At 36.4% G+C, this 26,156-nt stretch overlaps 1 protein-coding gene across 27 annotated transcripts in view; it reads left to right on the plus strand.

Moving 5' to 3' along the window:
* The window catches only part of DLG2 (discs large MAGUK scaffold protein 2), a 961,231-nt gene that overhangs the window by 687,228 nt on the left and 247,847 nt on the right, over positions 1-26,156 (plus strand). For 18 of the 27 annotated variants that reach the window (XM_071732357.1, XM_071732283.1, XM_071732535.1 and 15 more), the window contains 2 exons: positions 738-879; positions 16,654-16,809. In XM_071732357.1, coding sequence (XP_071588458.1) covers positions 738-879; positions 16,654-16,809 — 298 coding nt within the window. The remainder of the gene's footprint in view (positions 1-737; positions 880-16,653; positions 16,810-26,156) is intronic. The other 9 variants (XM_071732677.1, XM_071732797.1, XM_071732867.1 and 6 more) reach the window with 1 other exon arrangement.

Consider the following 26,156-nt stretch of genomic DNA (forward strand, 5'->3'; position numbering starts at 1 on the left):
TCATAAATACTCCCATAACTTTAGCATAGCAGAAAACAAGCAAACAAGAAAACCCACAGACCCAGTGTAGATTCAGACAGTATAGTTCTGTATTTTCATTTCATTTATAGTTCTGTAATTTTCATTCTTAGTCATTAATATGTAAGAGATTTGTATCCACTTTTATTTTAAATATACAGATTCATTGTGATGTAAATACCACCCAGGTTAGTACTGAAGTTTCAGTTAATCCGGGAATTTTTGCACCTGTAGTAGATCACAGCTTTAAATCTTCACTCTTGCCACACATATTATTCCTTCTCTTATCCTGCATTGAGCTTTAACTATATTACTCCCATTTATGTATACTGGAATGAAAATGAGGAGTGTCCTTTTAATCTCATTCTTTCTTATTTTGCCTTCTTCAAGTCAGTCCTGATTGAAGAAAATGTTTCCTGTCTCCCAAACTATTCTTTCTTATCAGAGCACCTCTAAAGAGTCAATCCCTGCAAATGAACCAGCATTATTATTGTTGTTTTTGTTGTTGTTACTGTTGTTACTATTACTAATCACTGTCTTTCAGGAAAAGTTCACATTTTCATTTTTTCTTGTTATATTTTAAGATCTCTCAGTCAAAGACTGTCTGTTTTGATGTTATCTACAGTAATCAGCATGTTCTTGATGTTTAACAAAAAATGGTGGTGACATTCAGTCAAACATGGAAGTGGCTGACTAGAAATGTTTATTCTCACCATCAGCTTATTCTCCACCAATGGAAAATCATATACTCTCTCCTGGAAACAATGGCACTTTAGAGTACAAAGCATCCCTGGCCCCTATCTCACCAGGAAGATACTCACCCATTCCGAAGCACATGCTTGTGGAGGATGACTACACCAGGTCAGATACTTCTCTTTATTTGTTACCTTCCTTCCTTGAAAACTGCAAAGGACATGGGTAAAACACTCAGTACCCCACCAATAGCATTAAGCATATTGTTCTTTTCATCCACATTCAAGGGAAGAGTAATTGAAACCGTTACAGGTATGGATACAACAACCAGAAAGATCACATGAAGGCTGCTGGCCTGAGGTCCATGTTGTCTGAGTGCAATCTTGCACTGGTTCCTAAACCCCGTGGCTGCACTGGTATGAATGGCAGCACTGAGAGAAATTTTCTGCATCTTAACAGGTGTATAAGCTGTGACAGTTCCTTGCTAGCATAACTGTGAGACCTCAGGACCTCATCGTGCTCACTGCATGCATGGGCAGAGTGACTGCACGTGTGTTTGTACCTCTCTGTGACAGTCTGCTCAGAAAAGTGCAGCTTGTTTAGTTCAGTGAAAGCTGAAAATGAATGTCACAGAGGGAAAACACTACAGGACAAGAAATAAAGTGTATAAACTGACTATTAATAAATATAGGAGGGAAATTGGAATAAGTTTCTAACCATTGGAGCAATCATAATAAGCTGTTTTCTGTAAGAGCATGGAGGCTGAAAGGGAACTGTTTATGCAGTGGCACTTGATACCTTGTAAAAGGGATCTTGGATGTGATTATCAGCAAAGTGACACTGAAAATGGCTCCAAATCCTTATTTTGATTAATAATCCCCCAAACACTGAAACTACTATGTGGAAGTATGGCAGAATTTTATCTATGTGATTGATGTCCACTTAAAAAGACATAGAAAAAGGTTGGGAAACCTCTTTTATGCCTGTGTTAGATCAATACTGGATGTCACTGATTAGACAGTATGCATTTATTTGTTTGAAAAGCACTGCTATTCACCTAGAAGACAGCAGTTGTTAACTTTGTAAAATGAGCTCTCATTATAATATCTAGTGACACAGAATATAAGAAATCTATAAATTCATTTTGGTTTAAGCTAGGAGGGGCTGTTCCAAATCATCTAACCTGACCTACTGTGTATCTCAAGCCAAAGAATCTCATCCACTTACATATTCATCACCTTCATAACTTGCTAATTTGCAATTCATGTTTCTTGTAGCATATAATTACCACGTCAAGCTGTTTAACTTGTTGGATCAGAACTATTCAGAGTAACTAAATCATGATACAGTGTTAATCAGGACATTAATGTATGGAAACCACACCTCGCTTCCCTATCCTGGTTAAAATAATTTCTCCTTTGTTTTGATTGAAGATGCATAGCTGACATTGCTTTCCTTCAACTTAGGAGACATTCTATTAGGATGAATTTTCTCAAAAGGATTCCAGTAAATGACATTTTTAAATTAATTGTTCAAACATTGATTTCCATAAATTGCACATGAAGGCTCTACCTGGGCTAGTACTGACCTCATAATTTCTGAAATGTTGATGTATAGGAAGAATACCAATATGGTATCTGGGCTACAATAAGCTTCTAATACAGAATTCTCTTTCTGTAATGAGAAAGAGTAGACAAAGTTTAAAAACAGCAGAAAAATGCAACTTTAAGAGTATATAATGCCTCAGGAGACCAAGAAGTCACAGAAAACAAATCCTCAAAAGCTGCCCTGAGAATTGAAAGGACCCTTAAGGTATTTGAAGAGGTATTGTGTGTTCCAGGTAACTGATTTAAACTAATTTAAACTTTCTAATTACTTCTAAAAAAAAAAAAGTCATAGAAGAGAGGGCAGTGGATGAGAGTTTTAGCCTATTAGTTTGGTAGGTATCTAGTAGAACACATATGTGCTCAAAGAAACACACAGGATATATACTGAATTTATTTATTATCACTTTAATCTTTCTAGGAAGAAAGATGTATTGCTATCCCAATATTTTTAGGGTTTTTTTTAAACAAGTTAATTTTGCTGATTTAGATCCCAACAAAAAGAGCTGAGTACTGACACAGAACAGTTCTTGACTGAGTTATTCACACCAGTGTCCATCTTGTATTGTTTTGGGAAAAAAATTAATGTCCAGAGAACCCATGTATTTTCTGTGAAATATTCCTCTCCTGTGTTTTTTATTCCTACCCGGATTCCTAAGTAAGCATCTGATAATGTGACATTGACATTATTGACAAGAGAGGCTCACTCTGCCTTCTGTGAGAGGAGTGTTCTACAGATAGAAATAAAGGCTTCGTGTAATAGGAGCAAATTCTGAACTCAACAGAGCAAATCAAATAAAAATCTCATAAGTCTAAACAAGTATTTACTTGGACTATTGTCACGGTTTAACACCGGCCCAGCAATTAAACTGAATGAGAGATCCTCTCTGTTAATCCCCTTCTCCCCCCTGATAAGAAAGGAGAGAGAATAAGGGAGAGACATAGGGGTTAGAAACTAAAATACACAACTTTAATTAAACAGTAATGATAAATAGGAAAAATTACTAAAGATATACAAATATACAGAAAATTGGTATCACGTTCCTCTTCCTTTTCTCCCAGTAACTCTCACGTCACCACCGAGGCTGCAGGGCAGCCCTGGGAAAGTCCAGGCTGGACTCCTGGAGTCAGCAGCAGTTGGGAGCTGGAGGCAGGAACACACAGATTCAGGAGGGCGTGGATCAGGACCACAGGCAGAGGAATGGATGGGATCCTCCCAGGATGCTGAAGCAAATAGGGACAGGCGAAAAAGGGGAGCAGGAAGGGGTTTGACCCTCATGATCCTTCAAATTTATACAGAGTATGATGTGTACAGGATGGAATACTCTGTTTGGTCAATTTTGGCCATCTATCTTGTCCTTTCCTTCCCAAAGGTGGGCTGCAGGTGGGACCTCTTTACTCCTTTTCTCCTTCTGGAGGGTAAAATGTTCCTCAGAGCTGAGCAGTGTCCTTGGCTCTGCACACCAGTCCCTGGCTGTAACTATAAACATCGAGTGTTATCAGTCCTAGAAGCAGACAATGTCTGAGAAACTTGCTGTTAATTTCAGCAAGTGCAGCTATTTACAAGAGACTTAGCTGAAAGGAAAAATACAACACAGAAAATCACCTTTATCCTGGCCCAAGCCAGGACAACTATTGAAAAGAAGGAGGCTATTACAGAGTTAACTATACTAGTGATAAGAGTTTATATGCTACGTGGATACTCATTATAGAAAAGCATAAAAACAAAATCAATGTAGTCATAAGAAAAATGGCACTTCTCACCATTGCTTTTCCTCACTGGACATATGTCATACTATATGCACTACATGAGAGACACCCAAACAAGAGCTAGGAAGTCGTGTTTTTCCTCTTTCTACAGTGACTAAGGAGCCCTGATGTTCAAAACCAAGCCTTTTATCGCTTGAATGATACTGAGGAGTTTGGGTTTTGGATGGTTTTTTGCTTAGTTGTTTTTTTGTTTGGTTGGTTGGTTTGGGGTTTTTGTGTTTATTTTTGTTTTGTTTCATTTTGTGATTTTTTGGTGTTGTTATATTGTTTTGTTTGGTTTGGGTTTTTTTTTTGTTTCAAATATCCATGTAGCTTATTATTTTATATTGAACCAAGTGGCAATACTGAAAAATGCCACAATGATTTTCACAGCTGTAAACTGAGACTAGTGAATGCATTCTTTCTTTCTTTTCAATACTCTAGGATTTGCTGAGGAGTTCACCATTAAAATAAGAATATATTTGGTCTAGATTTGGTCTTCATTGCTGACTGTTAGTTTAAAAAGACTGAAAACCTTTTGGGAGGTTAATTATCCTATTAATAATTTAACTGAAACCTATATATCTCTTGATTGCAGCATTTATAATAGGTTTCCTCACATCATTTTTAATAATTAAGATGATTGCCTACTACTGCAGTGCTATTCATTAAAGCTAACTGATTCTTGCTGTAATAGATTTCAGGGTAATTTACATGATGATCACATAAGGAAATGTATTGCCACTACAGTTATAAAACGACAAAACAGATTTCTTTTTGGCAGATTTTTATTCCTGCCAGCTTAAAATATTTGAAACAGTAACAGTCTCCATTATAAGAAGCTTCTGCAACTTTGTAATTTTTGGTACACATGATTGAGTGAGGCTGGTGACAATCTTTCTTTTACAGTATTTTCATTTTTGGGTTTTTTTTTGGTTTTTTTGTTCCACTTCTAAATTATTTTTTTTACCTAAATAGTTGGATTTTGCCCAACAAAAATACATGTTTCTTTTGACAAAAACTAGTATTTTGGGGGCTGATAATGAATCTGCAGCTGAGAAAAATTTTAACTTAATAACCTAAACTAAACATAAGGGATAAAAAAGTAACAAGTCATCTTTAGCAACAAGTTTTAATGAAGGTGGAAGTTGTCTTTAAGTTACAGAATTTTTATATGTTGTGTATATTATTAGTCCAAAACTTTGTCAGTGATGGTTATAATTTACTTTTTGTTTTGATCGATTCATTTTAAACTCACTTGGAATGGGATCTCTATCTTCCCATATTTTTAATAATGATTTTCACCTCTTAAAATTTAAATAAAATACAATTTCAGATTATTAGAATGAGTGATAAAAAGTGGATAAAAGCTATATGCTAAATAAGTGAATCAGTACAGTCATTGACATTCTGCAAGTCCTTATTTGTTTTAGTTTCAAGTAAGTTTTAAGTGTTGTGTAGGAGATTCCTTTTGCTGACAGTCTCCTAGTATTGCTACAGGGGAGAAACAGGAATAATTCTTTGCTTGACCTGCTGCTGATGAAAAGGGAAGGTCTGGTGGCAAATATGGTCATAGATAGCAGCTGAGATCACAGTAATAATGAGGTGGTTCAGATCATGGTTCAAAGGAAGTCTGAAAAGATAGTCAACAAGTTATGACTGTATACTTCAGAAGAGTAGACTTCAGAGAATTGCTAAGCAAAATCTCATGGGATGCTCTAACAAAGGTATAGGGTCCATGAAAAATTTCTAAATAAAATTTTTTGACCTCAGGAATCTTTTGGTCAGGAAGGATGGGTATTCAGTAGAACACCTTCTTGGTGCAGCAGAGTGTTTTCTAATGACCTAAAATGCAAGATGTGGACAACCATTGTTTGACTGCTTTATGGCAAAATCAGAAAGCTGACTTACTTCAGATAGAAGAGTCATAATGGAGTGATTCTGTGAGTGTGCTAGTTTGAAAAATGAAGGTAAAAATTGATGAAGGGAAAAATTGATGAATTGAGGCTGGGAAGACAATGCAGTGAGAGACAATACAGAAAAAGATCCAGTAATCAGTATCATCTTTGCCAGGCATTTAAGGCACCAGAAGGTACTTGAAATAGTCAGCATAGATTTACCAAAAGCAAAACATGTGCTTGACAAGCCTGGTTGCCTTTCCCAATGAAGTGACAAGCTGTGTGGATAAGAGTAGAGCAGTGGCTGCCTTATACCAACCAGTGATACAACACAGTTGCTGCCTTCAGCAGGAATATCTTTGTTGGATGAAAGCACAGCTGACTCCAAAGGCATACCTGACCTATGCCATAACTCCCACAGATGTGCATCTGGGATCTGCTGTGGGGCACATGGTGATTCCTCTTCCACACCAATTGCTGTGGGGAGGTACTCCAAAGGTATTTCTCATACCTCTTTTGTGGTCAGTCAGGAGAAGCTGTAAGATGAGAAACACTCTTTAGAACTTCTCAAGCAGCCTCTCATCCAAACTTGAGGAAGTGTTGGATAAATATGTACAACGAATCCATAGCTGGAAAGATAATATGATTTTCAGAGTTTTGGAAACCTTCTAGATAACCTTGAGGCTATCTGTATAACCCTATCTGCTGGGGTATACACAGCACTTTGCCCATTAGCCCTCTCTCAAGATGGCTATGCTCATATGCATGCAACCACAGACTTTGGTAAGGCTTTTGACACAGTATCCCACAGCACTATCATTTGAAAGCTGAAGAAAAGTGGACTAAAAGAAGAGACTGGGTTGGGAACTGACTGAACCAGTAGGCTAAACAGGTAGTGATCATCACTTGGCATCTGTCAGGTGGTCAGTGATGAGCAGAGAAGCTCAGGAAACCTTGGGCGTCAGTGAGTATCTTCATCAATGACCTAGATCATGACACAGAGTGCTCCCTCAGCAAATTTGCAGAGGATAATAAATTAAGGGGGAGTGGTTAACATGACAAATGGCAGAGCTGTATTCGAGAAGGATCATGATACATTCGAGGACTGAGCCAGGAGAAACCTCATAAAGTTCAGTAAGAACTCCTCAGGTGGAACAGCTGCACACACTTGTGCAAGCTGTGAAACAAACATCTGAACTACAGCTTCATCAAAAATGACCTGGAGGATACAGAAGGTACCAGGCTGAACATGGACCTGGAAATGTACTTCCATTGCCTGTCAGGTAACCAGCATACTAGGCTGTGCTAAGAGAAAGCAGAAAAAGATGGTATTTTCTTGAAGACTGTGACCAGTTCCTGCTCTTCTACTTCAGGAAGTATGTGAAAAAACAGGAGGGCATCAAACAGATTTCTCAAAGACCTAAATGAGGGATGTTGAGAGAACTGGGGCTTATTTAATGTTGTGAAGAAATGTTTAAGGGGAAATCTAAGAGCACCCTGTAAGTATTCAATAGCAAAGGTGATGAAATCAAACTCTTCTCGGTTGCAGCAACAGTTGGCTTTGAATGTTCTGATTTCAGTTTGAGAAGAATAAAAAGACACCAGGTGGGTGGAGTAGTGCTGAAGCAGGTTGCTTAGAATGGTTGAGAAATATCCTCCCTTTGAGATTTTTATGATTTGGCTAGATATTCTGGCAGTAATCCTGCTTTAAGTGAGAGGCTGGATGAGCTGAACTAAAGAGATGGATTCTAACCAAATTTTCTATGATAATAGAGAGAAAAAGTGGTTATTTTTTGTAACATTTTTGTGGAACATTCACTACTAATGTGGCTGAGAGGCTAAAACTCACTCTTTAGCATATGTCTATTTCCATCTATTTCCAGAAATATTGAAATTACAGTCTAAAAATCATGTAGCTTTTAGTTGTTTATTCCTTCTGCCTTTAACAAACAACAAAGGCAAAAGATCTGTAAAAATAAACAACTACCATTTTGAGTTTTTACTTTCTTTTTAACTTCAGAAAATGGTAACATAAAACTTCTGTGCTTCAGCTAATAAAAAATTCACTTTAACATTTAACTCTGGCTAGATATTAAAGATTCATGGATGGAAAAAAGCTGTCTGAGCTATCTGTTTTGCTGTGAAAAGCCTGTTTGATTTCTTCTACATGCATCTTTGCTAAACAACATTTTCTGGATGAGGAGGAAGTACTGGGGTTTGAAAAGGAGAAAAACTAGAACCATTAAGTTGAAGTCTTAAGGGATTTTTTCTCTCTATTGAAAGTAACATTCCTAAACTATTTTTGTTTACTTACATAAAATTGCTAGCTGAATTGAGGACATTTTATGGAAACATCTTTAAATTTGTATTGATACACATATATGACTTTTCAATATTACAAGATTACATCTAATGCCATGGTTTGTGTATAATAAAACTACCAAGAACAGTTTTCTGACAATGTTTTTATGCTGGTGCACAACAACAGGAAAAAAAGAACCACAGTTTTTATTAATGTAAACTTTTGCTTTGGGATATTTAAGGAGTTGACTTAGATCATCCACTGGCAAAATATTATGCATGTAATAATATTTTATTATACATATAATACAAATATAATATTTATTATATTTATAACTTTTAAACCAAATTAAAAGTTTGGTTTTTTAGAAAGGAGTTAGCTGTACGCTCTTTTAACTTTTGTGAGGGAAGTGTTTTGAAACTCATGTTTCCCAGATGAAGATCATCAAGTTCCGTAGGCAGAACTTTCAGAAGGTGAATTTACATCGTGTTTTTGACTCGCAATTATTACACAGGTAATGAGTAAAAGATATTTAGAAGTACAAGGGTACACTTATACGAATATGACAGATATTATGTGCTTTCAAGAATCACATCACCATCCATAATCCAAATTTAGGATGTCACCTATTACTTAAAGAGATTATTTATTAGTATGGGGCAACTGATAACGTTTATTTATTTTTAGAATCATAGAATCATTTAGGTTGGAAAAGACCTTTAAGATCATCGTGTCCAACCGTCTTCCTATTAAATCAATTGTAACTTTAGGACCTTAATTGATCAAGTTAATATTTTCATGCTGGTTTTACCTGCAGCTGGATTTGTTTACGTAGTGATAGCAAAGGTTGCATTTTATTTTGCTTCACAATGTAGTGTAAAATATATCCATTATTTAAAAAGTAATTTTAATTAGCCACTATTATAATCACATTAGATTGCTTTTATTTTTGGGCGTAGCAGCTTGGTTATTTAAGGGATGAAGGAAGAATTATGTGGCTTAGCTAAATACTCTGTTCTATTCTATGTTAAAAATTCTGGTAGTATCATATTTTAAATACTGCAATATTAAATACTGCAAAACTGCAATAACATAGCTTCAGAGTGTTGAAATGGGGGCTGAAGAAACTGAATCTGCATTGTATTTCTACTGCATTTGTGAAAAGCTATATAGCTGCCAAAAAGTGTGTCTTTGGAAAAACTGCAATGCATTTATCCTCCAACTTTTTTTTTTTTATGAAATTCTTTAGGATTCCATCATCACACTGAGGCATATCAAAGCTGCTCATAAAAAGCCAGCATGACTGAGCACAGCATTGTATGGCCAAAGCCAGGTTTTTTCTCCCTACTTATTTCTTTCAGTTCTGTGTGAAATAGAAATGTAATCAGGAGTGATTATGTTCTATGCACTGAATGCCACTTTCTTTTTGATTTGAACACTGAAGAGACTGGAGGAATGAAGGGAGTATGTTTGGCAAGGAATTGTGGTGAAATTGGGTGTGAAAATGAGGGAGAATTTATCACTGGTTGTGTAAGAATGGAAATTACAAAAAGGGAAGACTGGTGTTTATTGGGTGAGAAAACTTGGATTTGGAAGGTGAATTCAGGACAAGGAAGAACGTAAGTGAGAAATGGGTGAAAAGGAATGAAGAAACATTGGAGAGAAATAGTCTGGAGAAGAGCAATGAATTTCAGGGCTGCTGAACCAGCAGCTCCCTCAGACACAGTGAGCCATGAGGTTCTGGATAATCAATAGTTGTGCAAGAAAGCTGGGGCGAGGAACAGAGATAGAGAGCAGGTAGGAAAAGTTGCTGATAAGATCCTGCTGGCAGGATCAGTCTGGAAACACTGACAAGACCCCAGGTTTCTGGGGTTTATGTGGTGTGTGATGCCCTCAGACAAGGCCGTTCATCTGCTTTGTTTGTCCATCTATTGGGTTGCAAGGTCCTGCTGCTACTGCCTGCTCCCCATCTCTCAAGAGGTAGAATTTTCATGCTGTAGCTTGTACATTGGTGACCCTGCTAATATTTATACTGACTTCAATATGGTGTCTTTAATAGGATTTCCTTGAGTTTAGTCTTTGATCTATCTGAGGAATTATTTAAAAAAATATCAAAATAACTCGAAGTTACATGCTAAATGTTCAGTTAAGAAAGGAGAAAAACACATTTGTTTGTATAAGCTTAAATGGGGCCCTTGGTAAAATGCAATGCTTGAGTATTTAGTTGTGCTGCTGTCTAAAAATGTCTACTTTTAGAATACCTGTCAACAGCTTTTTTAGAAAAAAGTGACAATTGTATTTCTTGGCTCTCTGTTGCTGCTTTCAATGAAGCATGAAACTGCTAAAGTACAAAGCAACTATTTTATTTTTCATGGGTTTATACCCAAATTTTTCTTTATACACAAATTTTACATTGAACTAATTTTTAAACTTTACAAATGCATAACTCTCAGCCTGTGGTAAGATTTCATGTTGCTACCCCAAATTTATTTTAACTAGTAAGTCTTAATTGGGGAGAATAATACATGTTAAAGTAAAAATTCAGTTATTGTCAAGTGACCAGCCAATCTGCTATGTCGTAAGTAAACTACACATATTTCATCAGCCCTATCAGAGGTCCTTAACTAATAGGATCTGACTATTTGTGATACCATTAGTGGCAGCTACTTATTACTTAACATTTAAAAAAAAATCAAATCCCAGAATCTGCTTGAGTACTTGTATGGTGATTTTAGAACTAAGATAGTAGGGTTGGTAGTGATGGTACACAGAGAAATGGTACCATTTAATAGTACTCAGAGGAAAAAGAAAACCCTAAGTACATTCTAAACTTGTCAGGGACATGGATTCTGAAAGCAGCTGTTACCACTTAAGAGAGATACTTTGGGGTGACTGTGGTCAGTCCTGTGAAATTGTCAGCTCAGTACTCAAAAGCATTCAAAAGCATAGGAAAGGCAGAGAGTGCAAAACATAATGTTTTTTTTATATTATTCTATCATACATCCAAGTCTTGAGTACCATATGAAGGCAACTGGCAAAAGTCCCTGTAGAGCATGACAGAGGTGATCAGGGTTGTAGAGGAAGTAATTTCCATATAGAAAAAAAAAAAGAAACCAGAGATCTGCAAAAGTGAAATAGAGAAGGCAACAGTCAAGTATTATTAGCACTTTCTTACAGCTCAGATACAGGCAGTTTCCAACACATTGCCAAGTTTAAAATACATGATGAAATAAAAGTTTTTTAAATGTTACAGTGTGTTATCACTGTACAACTGATTAACAGCTATATTGCACGATTGGTTGATGGTCCTCATTGTCACAGTGGGTACTGAAGCCTAAGAATATAAACCTGTTCTTATACAGGTAAGTGCTGTGGTGGATTGGCCCACTAATTACAATTTGCTTGGGTTTGGTTTCTGGTCTACATAGTTCCTAAGCTGCTGATTTTCAAGAGCTAAACAGGGAAGGACCACTCTTCACTGGGCATGTTTCCTGAAAAGTCACAGTATTGCTCTGATAGTCTCACCATCCCTTTCTGAAGCAGCCTGTTTTCTCATTACTGCAACAGATAATCCTTTTTTTTTTTTTTTTTTTCCAATTAAGAAGTCATTTCATTTCCTAATTCTTAAGGAGAATAAGTTTAGAATTAGTAAAAGATTTAAATTGTACTTATACTTTCTTGTAGGCCATTTTATTTGAAAACCTGAAGAAAATTTTTAAGTAGTATTGCTGAGAGGAACAAGGCAATCCTTTGCTCTTCATGACTGCTCTACTAAAAAAAATAAAATTGCTGTGATCTTAAGCACTTGCTTTGAAGTTACAGAAAACTCTTAGGGTAATGAAAATCACAGTTAATAACGGAGAAGCTGAGAAATCATTATTATAGAAGGATTTTTCAGAAAGAATGGAGGTAAATATATATTTGGTATTTTCTTCCAGCTCTTCTGACCCCTTTCATCTATGTCTTTCACATAGCTGAAACAAACGTGTCACATCAGTGATTTGGTCTTATTTGAGTTGCAAAGACATAACCTATGAAATAAAATCAGCTGTCAGTTCTAAATAAACCTACTGAGCAATAAGGTATGTGGTTCTTCTGGAAAGTCATATGAACAAGAAACTAAAAGAGGGCAAAAGACATATACAAAGTCACTGGCTATTAGAAGTGAGAGTTCATTTGTGTTAAATTGCCATTGATTTTTGTTTTAATAGTGACATTCGTTTAAAGATAGTTCTTTTCACATTTTCCAGAAACATTATTGCGGCAATACTGATGCATTAGTTACCTTCACTGAACTTGGGTACAATTAAAAAATTGCTACTGAAATAAAAATGTTGGAAACTTGTAGCATTATGATATTTATTTTGTCGTAGATTGAATTAAGCATTTCCTTGCTCTAGCCCTGCATACTCGATGTGCTGTGAGAGCTTAGCTGGTTTCTTTCCACATCATAAAAGGTTTTAAAATTCCCAAAATGAAACTGTTAACATTTAATGTGCTATGTTTTGGCAACTGAATCCTACCAACCAGGATTTTACAATAAAAAGAAGTTAAAATTAAATTGAGGACCCTGCATGATGCTGAGGAGAGAACAGTTTTAATAATGCCATTTTCTTACAACTTCTGCTGTGTAATAAAGCCAGCCTGAAATAATAACGCAATGATGAACCAAGCAAGGAATAATAAGAACTACAACTAGGAAGATTTTGTTTTCTTTACACAATCTGTTATGAAATAAATGAAAATCCACTACCTCCCAGTGTTACTTGTTTTTGCACCAACTAGTTATACCTTTCTGTGCCTCATTGGAGTTAGGTCTATTTTTATTTCTATCTTTTTCTTTTTTTTTTTTTTCTAGAAAAGTAGTTTATAACTATCTGATGAAGCTTAGCTCATGGCATTGAGTGACTTGATTCTCCCTCTTGTGATTGAATTATCTACTGAGGCATGCTCCAGCAAAGCTATATAACTACTCACATTTTCTTTAGCCTTTTCTCTACTGCTGTATGCCCGATTCTCATGCTAACTTAATTACAGATGTCCATCTAGACCTAGCAGTTACTGCTCCCATTTATCACAGAGCTAGATTTTTAACTCACTGATAAAGACAGAGAATTGCAATGTATGTCACTAAATTAACTCTTTAAAGGAAGAAAGGGAGCAGATCTAAATAAGATGTTACAGCAGCAGTTAATTATTTTTCAGAGTAGATTCATGTTAGATAATTATTCATTAAAATTGATGTTACAATTTTCCTAGAAGTATGCAGAAATACATTTGGTATTTTCAAGGGATTTTTTTGCATAAGTAATATGAAAGATGAAGATAAATTACATAAATTACATAATGTAGTTCTTTGCTCTTTCTCATGTTAAAAATTACAGAAATTGCTTAATATTTATTTTAAATAAGTCAGCTGTACTTGCTATCTCCAGAAGGGATGTAATTGCACAGAAACTACAATGAATCAACTCTCAAATTACTTTGCAAGAAAACTTGAGGTGACCATCAAGTACTGTATTTTTTTCCGAATGTCACAGTAGAAACTACTTCTAAATAGCAGTCTTTTATGTTCTCCTTAACTCATGTTTTGAGAGAAGAAAACCTGTCCCTGTCATAGCACTGGAGAAGATATGCAGAAATATGGAGCGAGACAGGGTTTACCAGGTGGGCTGATCCCATTGGACTTCCAGTGAGGAGAAATATAAATGGAAAGAAAAAATGCTGCACTGGAAAATATTTTAATAAAGCTGGGTGGTCTTTTTAATTCTCTTTTTCTTTTTTTTTTTCTTTCTTTCTTTTTGATAATTTGGGGTTGCTGTTTTCCACAGTAGCTAGACAGCGTTGTAACTCAGTACTAGTTTGCCATAGAGAAGGTGAGGAGTCAGAAGGAAATTTGAAGGTAGTCTCTTGCAGCACGTATTTTGTATTACAAGGAGTGCACTCATAACTAGAGCTAGCTGATACCCTGAATCCTATTCTGAGCAAAGTCCAAGCATTAAAAGAGTAAGAAGTTTAAATTTTTTTACTTAACCTTAAGAACTCTCTTCAGATCAATTACAGAGGGCATATTGGTAGGTATGTATCACATGATGCCAATGCGTAGAGGACTTCATAAATCAGATTGGTGACTTCAGAAAGGCTTGTTTCAGTTTTTTCTTGCCATCCCACAAGATTTAAATGAGTGAAAAAAGCTAAGTGTTTTACAGCTTGCCGGGCTTGACAAGGCCTTTTGTAGGGCTCTGTGTTTATACTTGAAGGACAAATATCTGAAGGCTCAATATCTGGGTGGAAGCTGAATGTTTACCTTCATTTTGCTTTTGGAAGCAGTTTGTAACTGTCAATTAACATAGCAATCCCTCGTATCTGTCCATCTCTGTGGCATGATTTGTGTCTCAGCACAGGGTTGGATGGTCACTCACTGATGATTCAGTAGTTTTAGCATTTGCAATTTATCCAAAGGGCAGCGACACTCATGTCCTCTACCACTCAGAGAAGACAAGTAATGTGGATATAGGAAGTTAGCAAGTTGTTTATGGACTGATCAGTGTTTTAAGTCATGGAAAAATCTACAGGCTTTATTCATCTTCCTGCTCTGGGGCAATTTTTCTTCAACATGCATAGTAGGTATCAATTATTTGTTATATTTGTACTTGTTCTTTAATATAATGCCTAAAACAAAAAGTGATTTCTGAGGGAATAGAAGGCAGTATTGGTCTAAAAAAAAGTAATATAAGTGCTTTTTCCTTCAGACATTTTCTATTGAAAGCAGTAATTGATTTAATAAATAAATTATTAAATCCAACCCTCTGGAACCAGTGTGAAATATAGTACTAGAAAAAAATTGCTACCTTAAACATTTTTAGAGGGATTGTACTAAATGCTTGAAAGAATGCTTTATAACCAAAGGAGTGATACCTTTCCTATTTTGATACTTGGTAATCTTAAACTGCCTCTAATTTTTAACACTGAAGTTTTCTCTGGGAAAGTCAGGCACAGAGTTCTCAAATCATGTCAGATTGAGTGAAACTATTTTCAAAGTAAAACAGCTAGGTAAAAGTAAGTTTTAAGTAAAACTTTTCCTGTAAAGGACAAAATCAGAAGTTAACAAAGGAAAGTATGTTCTCTCTATCTTCCAGTGCATCCATGACCCTAATAAATTCTGGTACCTGTGAAAGTCACAGCAAAAACCACACCCATGTGAGGTACAGTGCAGCCAGAGGAACAAAAAGAGCTTTATTAACCGCTTGGACTCTTGGTGTTTGCAGGCTTCTGAAATAAGATTTTTATCTAGCTAATACTGTATTGCTGTGATTAAAGAGAGTGGCATATCCTGGATCTTCTGGCAGAAGCAAGGATATGACAGCAATTAAATGAGGAAATTATGAGTCAAGTCTTACTCTGCCAGTAGGCCCAGAAGTTGCATGACAGGAAATATACCGTGGTGAATTTTTAAAAAAAACTGTGCTGGTTGTCTCCTGTGGATCCCTGGCTGGTTGGTACCAAAGGCTCCATCCCCTTCTTCCTTCTCCCCAGGCAGCTCCCTGGGAAGGTGATGGTAAGTATTGCCTCTCCCAAGTGTCTGGCCTCTAGGTGGCAGAAGAGAAATGCAAGGTGACCTGTAAGCCTCAGTTTTAGGACATTATTATTTATATCTAGCTTCACAGATTGCTGTTTGTAATTTCGAGCAGCAGGGCAAGAGCAATTGCAGTAGCCTTGTCAGCCAGGTTAACTGTTTGAGATGTGGTCTGCATAATCAGATTTTGAAGGTTGAATCTGAAAAGAGAGCAAAGAACTCTTCAAATGAAATTAACTGCATGCCAATGAGATGAATGGCTCACACCATTTGTTACCATCAGTGTTATTATAGGATATGGCTTACTTTGACCACAGCTCTACTTGCAAAGCCCCAGCTCATCAGTGCAGGAGTATGTTGTATTAACAAGTAATAGGTCCTTCATCTTTATCTTAAATTTATCAGTAAAAAATACCTCTGTTCAGGTAGTATATTTTGTTCTATGTGATAGTGAGAAAGCTATGCAGAAGTAATGTCAGATAAAAAAAAAAAACAAACCAAAAAACAAGCAGAGTGGGTGTAAAATTTCATCACTGAACTGCAGAGTTAAGCTGTTCTCTTTCAGTGCCACACGTCCTGAAAGCAAGTGTATTGTGTTGTCTGTACCTCTACATCCAATTGCTTGTATGCCTCAATACTGTTATTAAAATTCTAGTCTTTCCTTTAACAGCACACCTTACTTGTCAGAATAACCCTACTGAAAAGATCTTGACACATTTGCTATGCATGCTTTTAAAATGATTGCTGTGTTTTCTCTATGCTCTTGGCCACTAATACACACCTGATCTTTTACTCTTGTCTCTGTATCACCAGGCCTCCTGAACCTGTTTACAGCACTGTGAACAAACTGTGTGATAAACCACCTTCTCCTAGGCACTATTCCCCTGTCGAGTGTGACAAAAGCTTCCTTCTTACAGCTCCCTATCCCCACTACCACACAAGCCTGCTCCCTGACTCTGAGATCACCAGGTACTGCATGCGCTTCTTCCTCACCTCCTTCATTAGAGTGCATGAACATCATGAGATTTATCACAGTTTTCATCTTCACCACAGATCTTTTTCTACAGCTTATGCTTGTTTTTAACCATGCTTTCACATCTGCACCACTGGAAGATATATGCTACCTTGGTATATAACTTTGGTCATCCAAAATCCAGTGATGAATACAGGCAATGCTTTGATCCGTTGGGATGGTACTCTAAAATAGGCTATGGAATATGTATCACATTTTACAGCTGAATTCAGTATTAGTTTCTCTTTGAGTATGGAAAGTGACTAAGACTTCACTGCAAGCTATAGTGATTTGGTTTGATTCAGTTATTTTATTTCTGTGTTGTGCGTACTTTGTTCACTAAGCATCTCTCAGCTTATGAGGTGGCTGCCTAAGCCATTTAGAAGAAACTGAGAAAAAATAATTACCTCCCTCACAAAGCTGTGGTTGAGGGTACATCTAAAATTTAGCTTTCCCTAAGCAAGCTATGCTCTGAGAGGACATTTAGTAAAACCTGAAACAATGAACATTACCATAACTGAAGTCACGGAAGACATTTCTGTAAAATATTATCAGTGGTTGCATCCTGAGAAATACTTTAAAATGGAAAACATACTCACCAGAACTGTATGTCTAACCCAGCTATTCTTCTATAGTCCACTAGGGTAGTTATAAACTATTTGCAAACAAGATCTGGGAGGTAGAGGAAGATTTATCTACAAATTTTCAGGGTGTCAAGCACTTCCCTTGTCAGGAAAAAACCTGTAATCATATATTTTAGAAAAGAAGAAAAAAATAATACTATTAGGAGCTTTGATCATAGACATTTTCCACAGAAAACACTTTTCAAAGAAAAAGGTAATGTGGGAAGAGCAGAACAGAAATTCTAAGTGGAAAGTAAAATGGTAAATTAATGTAATATGTAACAGGAAACAAACCCCAGGGATTAGAAGAACAGCTGTGAAAAGCATCACAGTGCTATGAAATAGAAAGCTAAATTTAAAAAGCAATAAGACAAATACTAGTGAAGAATGCAACAGATGTGGTGAGACCAGGCAGAACTGACAGTTTATTAGAGTGAAAACTGTGTAGCTTCTAGAATTTGTAAAAAGATATTTAATCACTGGACAAAGGGATTAGCCAAGATCCCTTGGCAAGGGAACAAGTTGTTCAAGCAAGTGCAAATATGGGTGAAAAACACTGCTAAGGGCAATGGTTGATAAAGGTATAAATAACTCCAGGACAGTACCAAGTGCTAACATCCACAATATTTGAATTTTTCTGCAAATGTTATCTGAAAAGAAATAGCTGTCCAAAAAGTAGTAAAATAGCTTCAGTTCTTTAGGTACAGAGTACACATGAAATTTTTCCGTAAGCCTTGCAGTGCTTACAGAAAACAGAAGAGATCATAACAGAAGGGTGTCTTATTCAACTCTTACTTTTAAAATGATCCATTTCAAAAGAAAGAATCACAGAATGGTTTTGGTTGGAAGGGACCTTAAATATCATCTAGTTCCAACCCCCCTGCGTGGGCTGAGACACCTTCTACTAGAAAAGGTTGCTCAAAGCTCTGTCCAACATTGTCTTGAACACTTCCAGGGATGAGGCATCCACAACCTTGCTGGGTAAGCTGTTCCAGCATCTCAACCCCCTCACTAAAAGATTTCTTCCTAATACCTAAAATAAATCTACCCTCTTTCATCTTAAAACCATTACCCCTTATCCCATCACTACATGCTTTCTTAAAAAGGGTCCAAATTGAATTAGAAAGTTCATCCAGCAGGTTCTGGGCAGTTATGGGGACCTGGAGTTGTGCACTGGAAGCACCAAGGATTAGGTCGTGGCTTGCTACCACAGAGAGATGTGATTGCTAATCTCTATAGACACATATATCAGGACTATGGACATATGCTTGGGGGAAAAAGGGTGAATCTGTTAAGGCTACTTTCTGCAGTCTAGATACTCAGATGCCAGTAATCAGTGGAGCCCTGGAGAGCTCATGGAACTAGGCCATTTTACCACCTGAAGGTATAATCCCCTTAATTCTTTTGCTTTCTTGTGTGATTGATTGACTGATTGAATACTTGGTCATCAGACATTTGATGACCTGACATCAGGACATAAAAACCTGTATTTTGTTTTTCTGAGCGTCAGTTAACAATTCCCTATAAGAAAAATATTCTGTTTTGCACTTTGTTGTAAAATTTAGCTCCAGTCCCTGCATTAGGGTTTTTATTTCAACAGTCCAACAAAAAATGCAAAAAGAACACAAAGAATGCAAAAAGACAAAACTCATAGTTAAGTGCTCTACACCATGTTCTGCTACATGCTGTGGCAGAGGCAACTGATTGCTATAATTTATACTTCCTTTCCACTGTGAAATAACATTCAGATGGAAAATATGACAGGTTTTGATGGTCTCAAATACTGTCATCTTTTCCACAGGATTCTGAATAATTGACAGAAGATATTTGAAACAACATTTTACCAAGTGCCCTTGGTGAGGAAAGTGACAGCCTCCAACATATATCATGTTGCAATTTCCAGATGGGCTCAGTATTCACAGCTGGAGAAAAGTATTAACCCCATTTTAAACAAGTTGTTACATGTTCAGAAGTCTTCATTGTACACAGAACTAAATTTCAAAAAAGTGATGTGTCTCAGGGCTGCATTATATTAAATATTTGGAAAAAATAATCCACAAAAAGACCTTTTTTAAGCCTAAAGCTGTGATACCATCATTTCACTCGAAAGTTGGGCTACAAAAAAAAAAATCTCAAAATACTGATCAGGTATTTTGGAAGATCTCTCTTTAAGATCTGAATTCCTCAAAGCCTATTTCTCTAGTTTATGCACTTTCATGATCTCCAATAAAATATAAAAATTTATCTCTCTGATCTTACCGCGGGCTTCCTAGAGAGAGTTTTTCATCAGAATTTGTCAGCCTCAACTTTAAGGAGTAAGAGATAGGGATTATTTGCTTGTTTGGTAACTACAGTCATTGTCCTATTTCAGTGTTTCAGTATTGAGGCTCCACGGCTGAATGGCAGCAAATTTGATTGACAAATAAGCCTTCCAGAGAAAGATGCATTCATCACTACATAAACACACTTTAAAAAGATTTCATTTTTTTCCCAGAACTAATTTCTGTGTCTTCACTGAAATCTTTTTAGCACTGTAGAAACTAGCACAGTTTTTACTGAGGAGCAGCTCTGATGTCGGGTTTTGTGATTTATTGCTTTTTAATAGGTATTTTTTCCTCTCTTAAGTCTTTGATCCTGTGACCAATATTTTTAAAAACATATAGGGGAATGCACTAAGGTTTCAGACTTTGCATTCATGGGAGAAAAGCTTGGGAGCATGACTCCTCACAAGAAAATGAAAACATTCGAAAATTGTGTTCCTCCTAAGTTTATCTTTTGTAAACTTGCAGAAGCTCCTTATGGTGCTTGGGTGCTTAGCTTGAAAGTACTTGGCCTGCATTTTAAATCAAGAGTAGTTTCTTGAAGCCATCCCCAGTTCGGTCTGACACTGTGGTACACAGTTTCAGGCAATGCTTTTGAGCTTTGTTTTCCCAGTCTCTGAAAGAGGTTTAGCAATGATCTCATAGAGCTTCTTTGAAAACTAGTTCTAGCTGAGACAATAGAATCCTATTAGTAGTGGCAATTTGTGTTATTCTGTAGTAACAGAAAATTATTTTAAGGTATTTGATGAATTAGATATGATTAGATATCTGTTAGACAGATGCATTAGATTAATGACAAATTCTTGGGACCACCACCACTCTCTTACCAGCATGGATTAGGGAGAGAAGATAATATTGGCACGGGGTTCCAGAGAAAGCTTTTTGCAGCAAGCAGCATGCCATACACACAGGTACTCAAGGGTAACTCAGCATTGTGTTACTCTAAAAAGCTACCCCAAGAAAAGTGTGCTGAAATGTATGCAGAGAGCACATGGAGACTGCAATGCCCAGGATCTTAATGATTGATGTGTGAGGCTACTTCCAGTGTGTGGCTGAATTCCCAAAGCCTCCTTATAAGCACACATGGGTTGCTACACTCCAGTAGTGTCTGCAGTCAAACTACTGTATGCAGCACTACTGCTTTTGCTCACCTCATTTAATTTTAGGAATCCCTGGGATCCCTGCCCAGGCCATGAAAGGACAGCTGAGAAGGAGCTGATCGCTTTTCACTGATCCTAGCACGAGGTTCAGGTACTTACACTTGAAAAAGGTGTGAATGATGGGATCTCTGATACTTGGTGTCCTTTCTCCTTTGTTAATATTTGTGCAGCCTGTTTGCTTCTCAGTAACCTGCTGGGAGCAAGCTTATTGTCAAAATGATTCATGGAACTCATGTGCTTGTATGAGGCTGCCTTCCAGCAATGTTCTTGTCATCTTTATTGAACCTCACATTGTACAGGAGTTCTCATAATCCCCTATTCTATCTCTTATGTTTAATATGGGAATTATATATCTCAAAAGACATCCAGGCATATCTTGAGTTATACGTATTTTTTGACTTCTATCAAAAAGCAGTAAAAGGAATTCATGTTATGAAGTCTTCAACTTGACCAACATAAATTCAACCCTTTCTTGAGTTTAAAATGAACTTTTACTGTTTAGCAGTATTAATTTACTTATTCTATATGAAAATTTCAAATAATAATTTCAAAATGTGGAAATTCATCTGGCTTGGACAAATGGATTTAAATACTTTATCCTATGGTAACACCTTGGAATCGGATTCTGGACTGAGCTTCATTTTACACAATCCAACCATAGACAGCAAGCTGTGAACAAGCCCTACTAAGCATCACTACTTAAAGACAATGGAGGGGAATAAGTGCCCAATTATTTTTGTGTGGATTTTTGAACAGCAAAATAGGCAATACTGAGGTTCAACTTATGCAGTGTCAATGGAAACAAAATGATCCTATAGTCCAAAAAAAAGATACCTGATAAAAATCTTGATAAAGTAGCTCACTGAAAGCATAAGTTAGCATTTAAAAAAATGAACACATTGGCTTTTTGTTTTGAGAAGTGATTTTAAGGCATATATATATATATATATATATATATATATGTTTGTATATATACATAAACTGAGGCATTCAGAGACACAGAATGTATAGAAATCTCTAAAAAATTTAAAAGATGAAAGCAGGTATCACAGAGACTGTTTTGGGTACTGATTTTTTTTGTACAATATTTTATATGCGTATGTTATAAGGTAAAAAAACCCAAATCAGCATGAACTGTGTTGACTGTCTAGAACAAAAATGTGATGTCTCAATGTAGGTTGTCCCTGCTTTTGAATCAATCTCCTGAGACCTTTAAATTATTTAGAATCTTTTGGAAATTAATTGTGGATTTTCCTTATCACTTCCAATTAACAATTAAGAAGCCTTAACTAGAAGAGTTTCCTGTTATTTCTTTCTAATCCTGACTGAAGTGTTCTCTTTAAGTAAATTATCTATCCAGTCTTATAACTGTTGTATTTAATGAAAGAAATGATGCTGCCTTTCAGCCTCAGCTTTCATGTTATTTTGCATGGGTGACTCTCTGACCCTAATAAACGCAAACATTCCTGTAGACTCTCCTATGCACTTTCCTTTTTTTTTAATGAGGAGTTTTCTATTTTAGACACTATTAATTAAAATGATTAGGAAGATGCACCTTTTAAAAACTCAGAGAGGTGATTGCAGGAGAATCTTGATCTGTAAAGGCATACTCTATAGTTCAAGTGTTTAATTATGTAAAGTTACAGAAGCCTTTCAGGTTAAGATGGGATGCTTCAGGTTAGAGCTGCTGGGCTTCGTTTCCAGTTGTGCTGCTAATTCTGTTCAGTTAAACAAAACTTAATTCTGTTTGCTTTGCTTTGCATCTCAGTAAAATAATCTCCTTGTTCAGTTATATTGAGAAGAATAACTAATATTATTAAAGAGAACAGAAGACCTTTTAAAAGAGAAAAATTAAAGTGTTTGTTTCTGTTTCATCATTTGGGAAATGTTTCTCATATTGAGACTGTATGGTTTGATTTTCAGAGATACCATGCTTTGTTGTGTTATAGATCCTCTTTAGTTCATATTCTGCACCCATGGAAATTAAACTGTATATTCTTAGCTCATAAAATAGACAGGAATATTAACTCAGTTTAGTTAAGTAGCAGTATTTTCTTTACTAGGTCTTTAGAGAAGAAAAAAATACCAGTTCTCAGTAAGAAAACATATGTAAATCACTACTATTAAAATTTTCCTGCTGTTATGATTACAAACTGAGCTACAGGGAGATATTTGAGAACACAAGAAAGATGTTTCTTTCCATGCCTAAAGCGAGCTCAGAAATTTGGTCTCTAAGTAAAGACGCAGGAAACACTCCTGAAGTATCTAATGATAGTTCCAACGTCTTTTTTGAATTAATGGTGATGACTGGAACCAGGAAACTGGAAAGGTATCAGGTCACTTTTAACTGTTTCCTTTGGATTATCTCATGAAAATCCATTCAGTTCATAAATCCACACCTCGACTGTGTTTTTGAAAGGGTCATTTCTGTGAGACATATATGTAAGCAGCCTCTCAAACATCTTGTTCTGGTCTCTGAAAATCTCCTTGAAGCAGTTCTTGCAAAATGACAGAGCACTAGAACTCCTGACACAATTTTCAAATGCTTCTGAGTGTTGGGAGAAATTCAGACCCACATTTTTAATATTGGTGGGTTGATATCTGATCAGATATCTGATCTGTATCTTATCAGATACAGATATCTGATTCAAGTGTGTTCAGAATAAATTACAAAAAGAATGTCAGGAAGTGTCACTCAGCATAGGAGTGCCATGGTAACAAGCTAATGGAGCCATTCACTTATTTGAATCTTGTCCACAGTGACAAAAGTTAATGACAATTACTACCTGACAGCTGTCTAAAGGCCAATATGAGAAATGGGTTTGGAGATTTCAGTTTCATTCCTGTGGACAAGTTTCCACATCATAAAAATCGTATCTCCATCCGTCACAGTAATTGCTAGACTCTCAGCTCATCAGGAAAACCAAGAATAGATTTAACCTAGAGAACAGATTACTCTTGTTACCCCAAGAGAAAATTCTTTGAGCTTACAAATGAAATATTACTGTGGAGACAGGGTAAATAAAGCTACCCTGTGGCTACCTGTGGGGGAAGAGAACCTGCCTGTTGGAGGAAAAATAATTTCCATTGTTGTAGCTGCACACAAAAAAAAGCAGAAAGCTTACTGGTTAAAGCAAAGAGCTGGGAACTGAAAAACTTGCCTGTACCACTGACAGCTCATATGACCTTGACAAATGAAGACTTTCCTTCCATTTTTTCCAATTGTGAAATAACATGACACACATCCCTAGACACCACCAGCAGCCCTTGGAATTGGAAAATATTTCGAACATGTGTAAATATGCATGATTTTCTGCACCACATAAAAAAAAGAGTGATCATTAGTACCAAGTGGAGAGATATGAGGCATCATGGGGAGCAGGTGGGACCTCTAATTACAGCAGTGTAATTTGTCATGGAAATGCAAGAGAATTATAACAGTAATAATGAACCTTCCCTCAGCCGTGTGCTAGTCTTGTTTTACATTACAGTTCTCCCACTGGAGTAATGCAGTGCTGACTCAGGCCCCCAGATTACTTTGTACCTAATTATCACCATTTATTACTGTTCACATAAGCCCTATATGTAGATTCTTGCAAATATGTCCATTGCTGTTAGCTTTTCCAAATCAAGATCCGAGCAGGGTATGTCTAAAAATGAGAACATCTCTTCAGGGGAGGACTTACGGTTACTGGTGGATGAAAAACTAAACCTGAGTCAACACTGGGCATGACAAATCCAGAGGAGGGACACAAAGGTGATCAGAGGGCTGGAGCACCTCCCCTATGAGGACAAACTGAGAGAATGTGGTTTGTTCAGCCTGGGGAATAGGAGGCTTCAGGGAGACTCTATTCAGTACATAAAAAGGATTTTAGGAAAGATACAGATTTTTTAATAGGGCCTGTAGTGACAGGACAAAGGATAAAGTTTTTAAACTAAAAGAAGGTAGATTCAAACTAGATATGAGGAATAATTTGTTTACAATAAGGTGGTGAAACACTGGAACAGGTTGTCCAGAGAGGTGGTCGATGCCCTATCTCTGGAAGTGTTCAAGGTCAGGCTGGATGGGTCTCAGCAACCTTATCTTGTTGAAGATGTCCCTGATCACTTCAGAGGGCTTGAACTACATGATCTTTAAAGGTTCCTTCCAGCCCAAAGTATTCTTTGTTTCTATGGTTATAAAAATATGGTCCTGTTTCAGAAATCAGGACATAGTGCTCTTTGCAGAGTCTGTGCTAGGCTAAAGCTACTGCAAACTGATTTAAGGAGACTGTTAGGGAAGGTGTTGCAAAACTGAATGAGCTGTTTCAACTAGATCCTCAGCTCTTGTAGCTGACAATTTCGTAGCCTTCACTACTTCAATATTAAAAAATACAAAATACTAATTACCAGAATAGTCAGAAACACAGCAGTACTAAGATTTAAAAGAACTCCTGATGTGATGGGATCTCTCTCTTGGGTCTGCTCTAAAATTTCTACATATTTTTGTTTTCCATTTCCCTTTTCTTTCCCACTGTCAGAACGTATCTGTAACTTTATGGGCTTATGAGGACAATAATTACTTCCTGTGCTAAAAGGAAAATTAATTCCTGTAGCCAAAGGCTAAAACAGTAGGAAGATTCTTCTACCCTTTCTTTGTTTTTAAAAGGACATGTAACCAACATTAGGAAACAGATAATGACATGATTATATATCTTATCAGTGTTCATCACATTTCCTATTTCAAAAAAGCATTTTTTGATCTTTGAAAATATTTACCATATAATTGCAACCATCTACTTTAAGAGACTTTACACACAAATAATGATAACCATAACTGTCAAAACTGTAGGATGCTTATCCAAAGTAGAGTTTGACTCAAAAGAACTTTGGAGGTGTTAGCTTTAAGTTGTTCCCTGTTTCAGTCTGGCAACACAAATACTACAAAGGGATTTATGAAAATGAAAGTTTTGGTACACTTATCTCCCCTTTGCCTTCCACAGCACATTTTAGTACATGTGTTACAGCTAGTGATACAATTCTAAATACCATCTGGGCTTTGAATATATACCATCCTTATTTTATTTTAAGCTGTCATTTTGGTATGGAGAAGACTGCTAAACTTTTTTCTTACTGATTTAAATTCATGTTCATTTAAACATAGCTATTAATGTTTGTAGAAAGAGAATTTAACATATGACTTTATTGTAACCCAGAGCCT

The sequence above is a fragment of the Heliangelus exortis genome, chromosome 1, assembly GCF_036169615.1.
Source record: "Heliangelus exortis chromosome 1, bHelExo1.hap1, whole genome shotgun sequence".
Lineage (NCBI taxonomy): Eukaryota > Metazoa > Chordata > Aves > Apodiformes > Trochilidae > Heliangelus > Heliangelus exortis.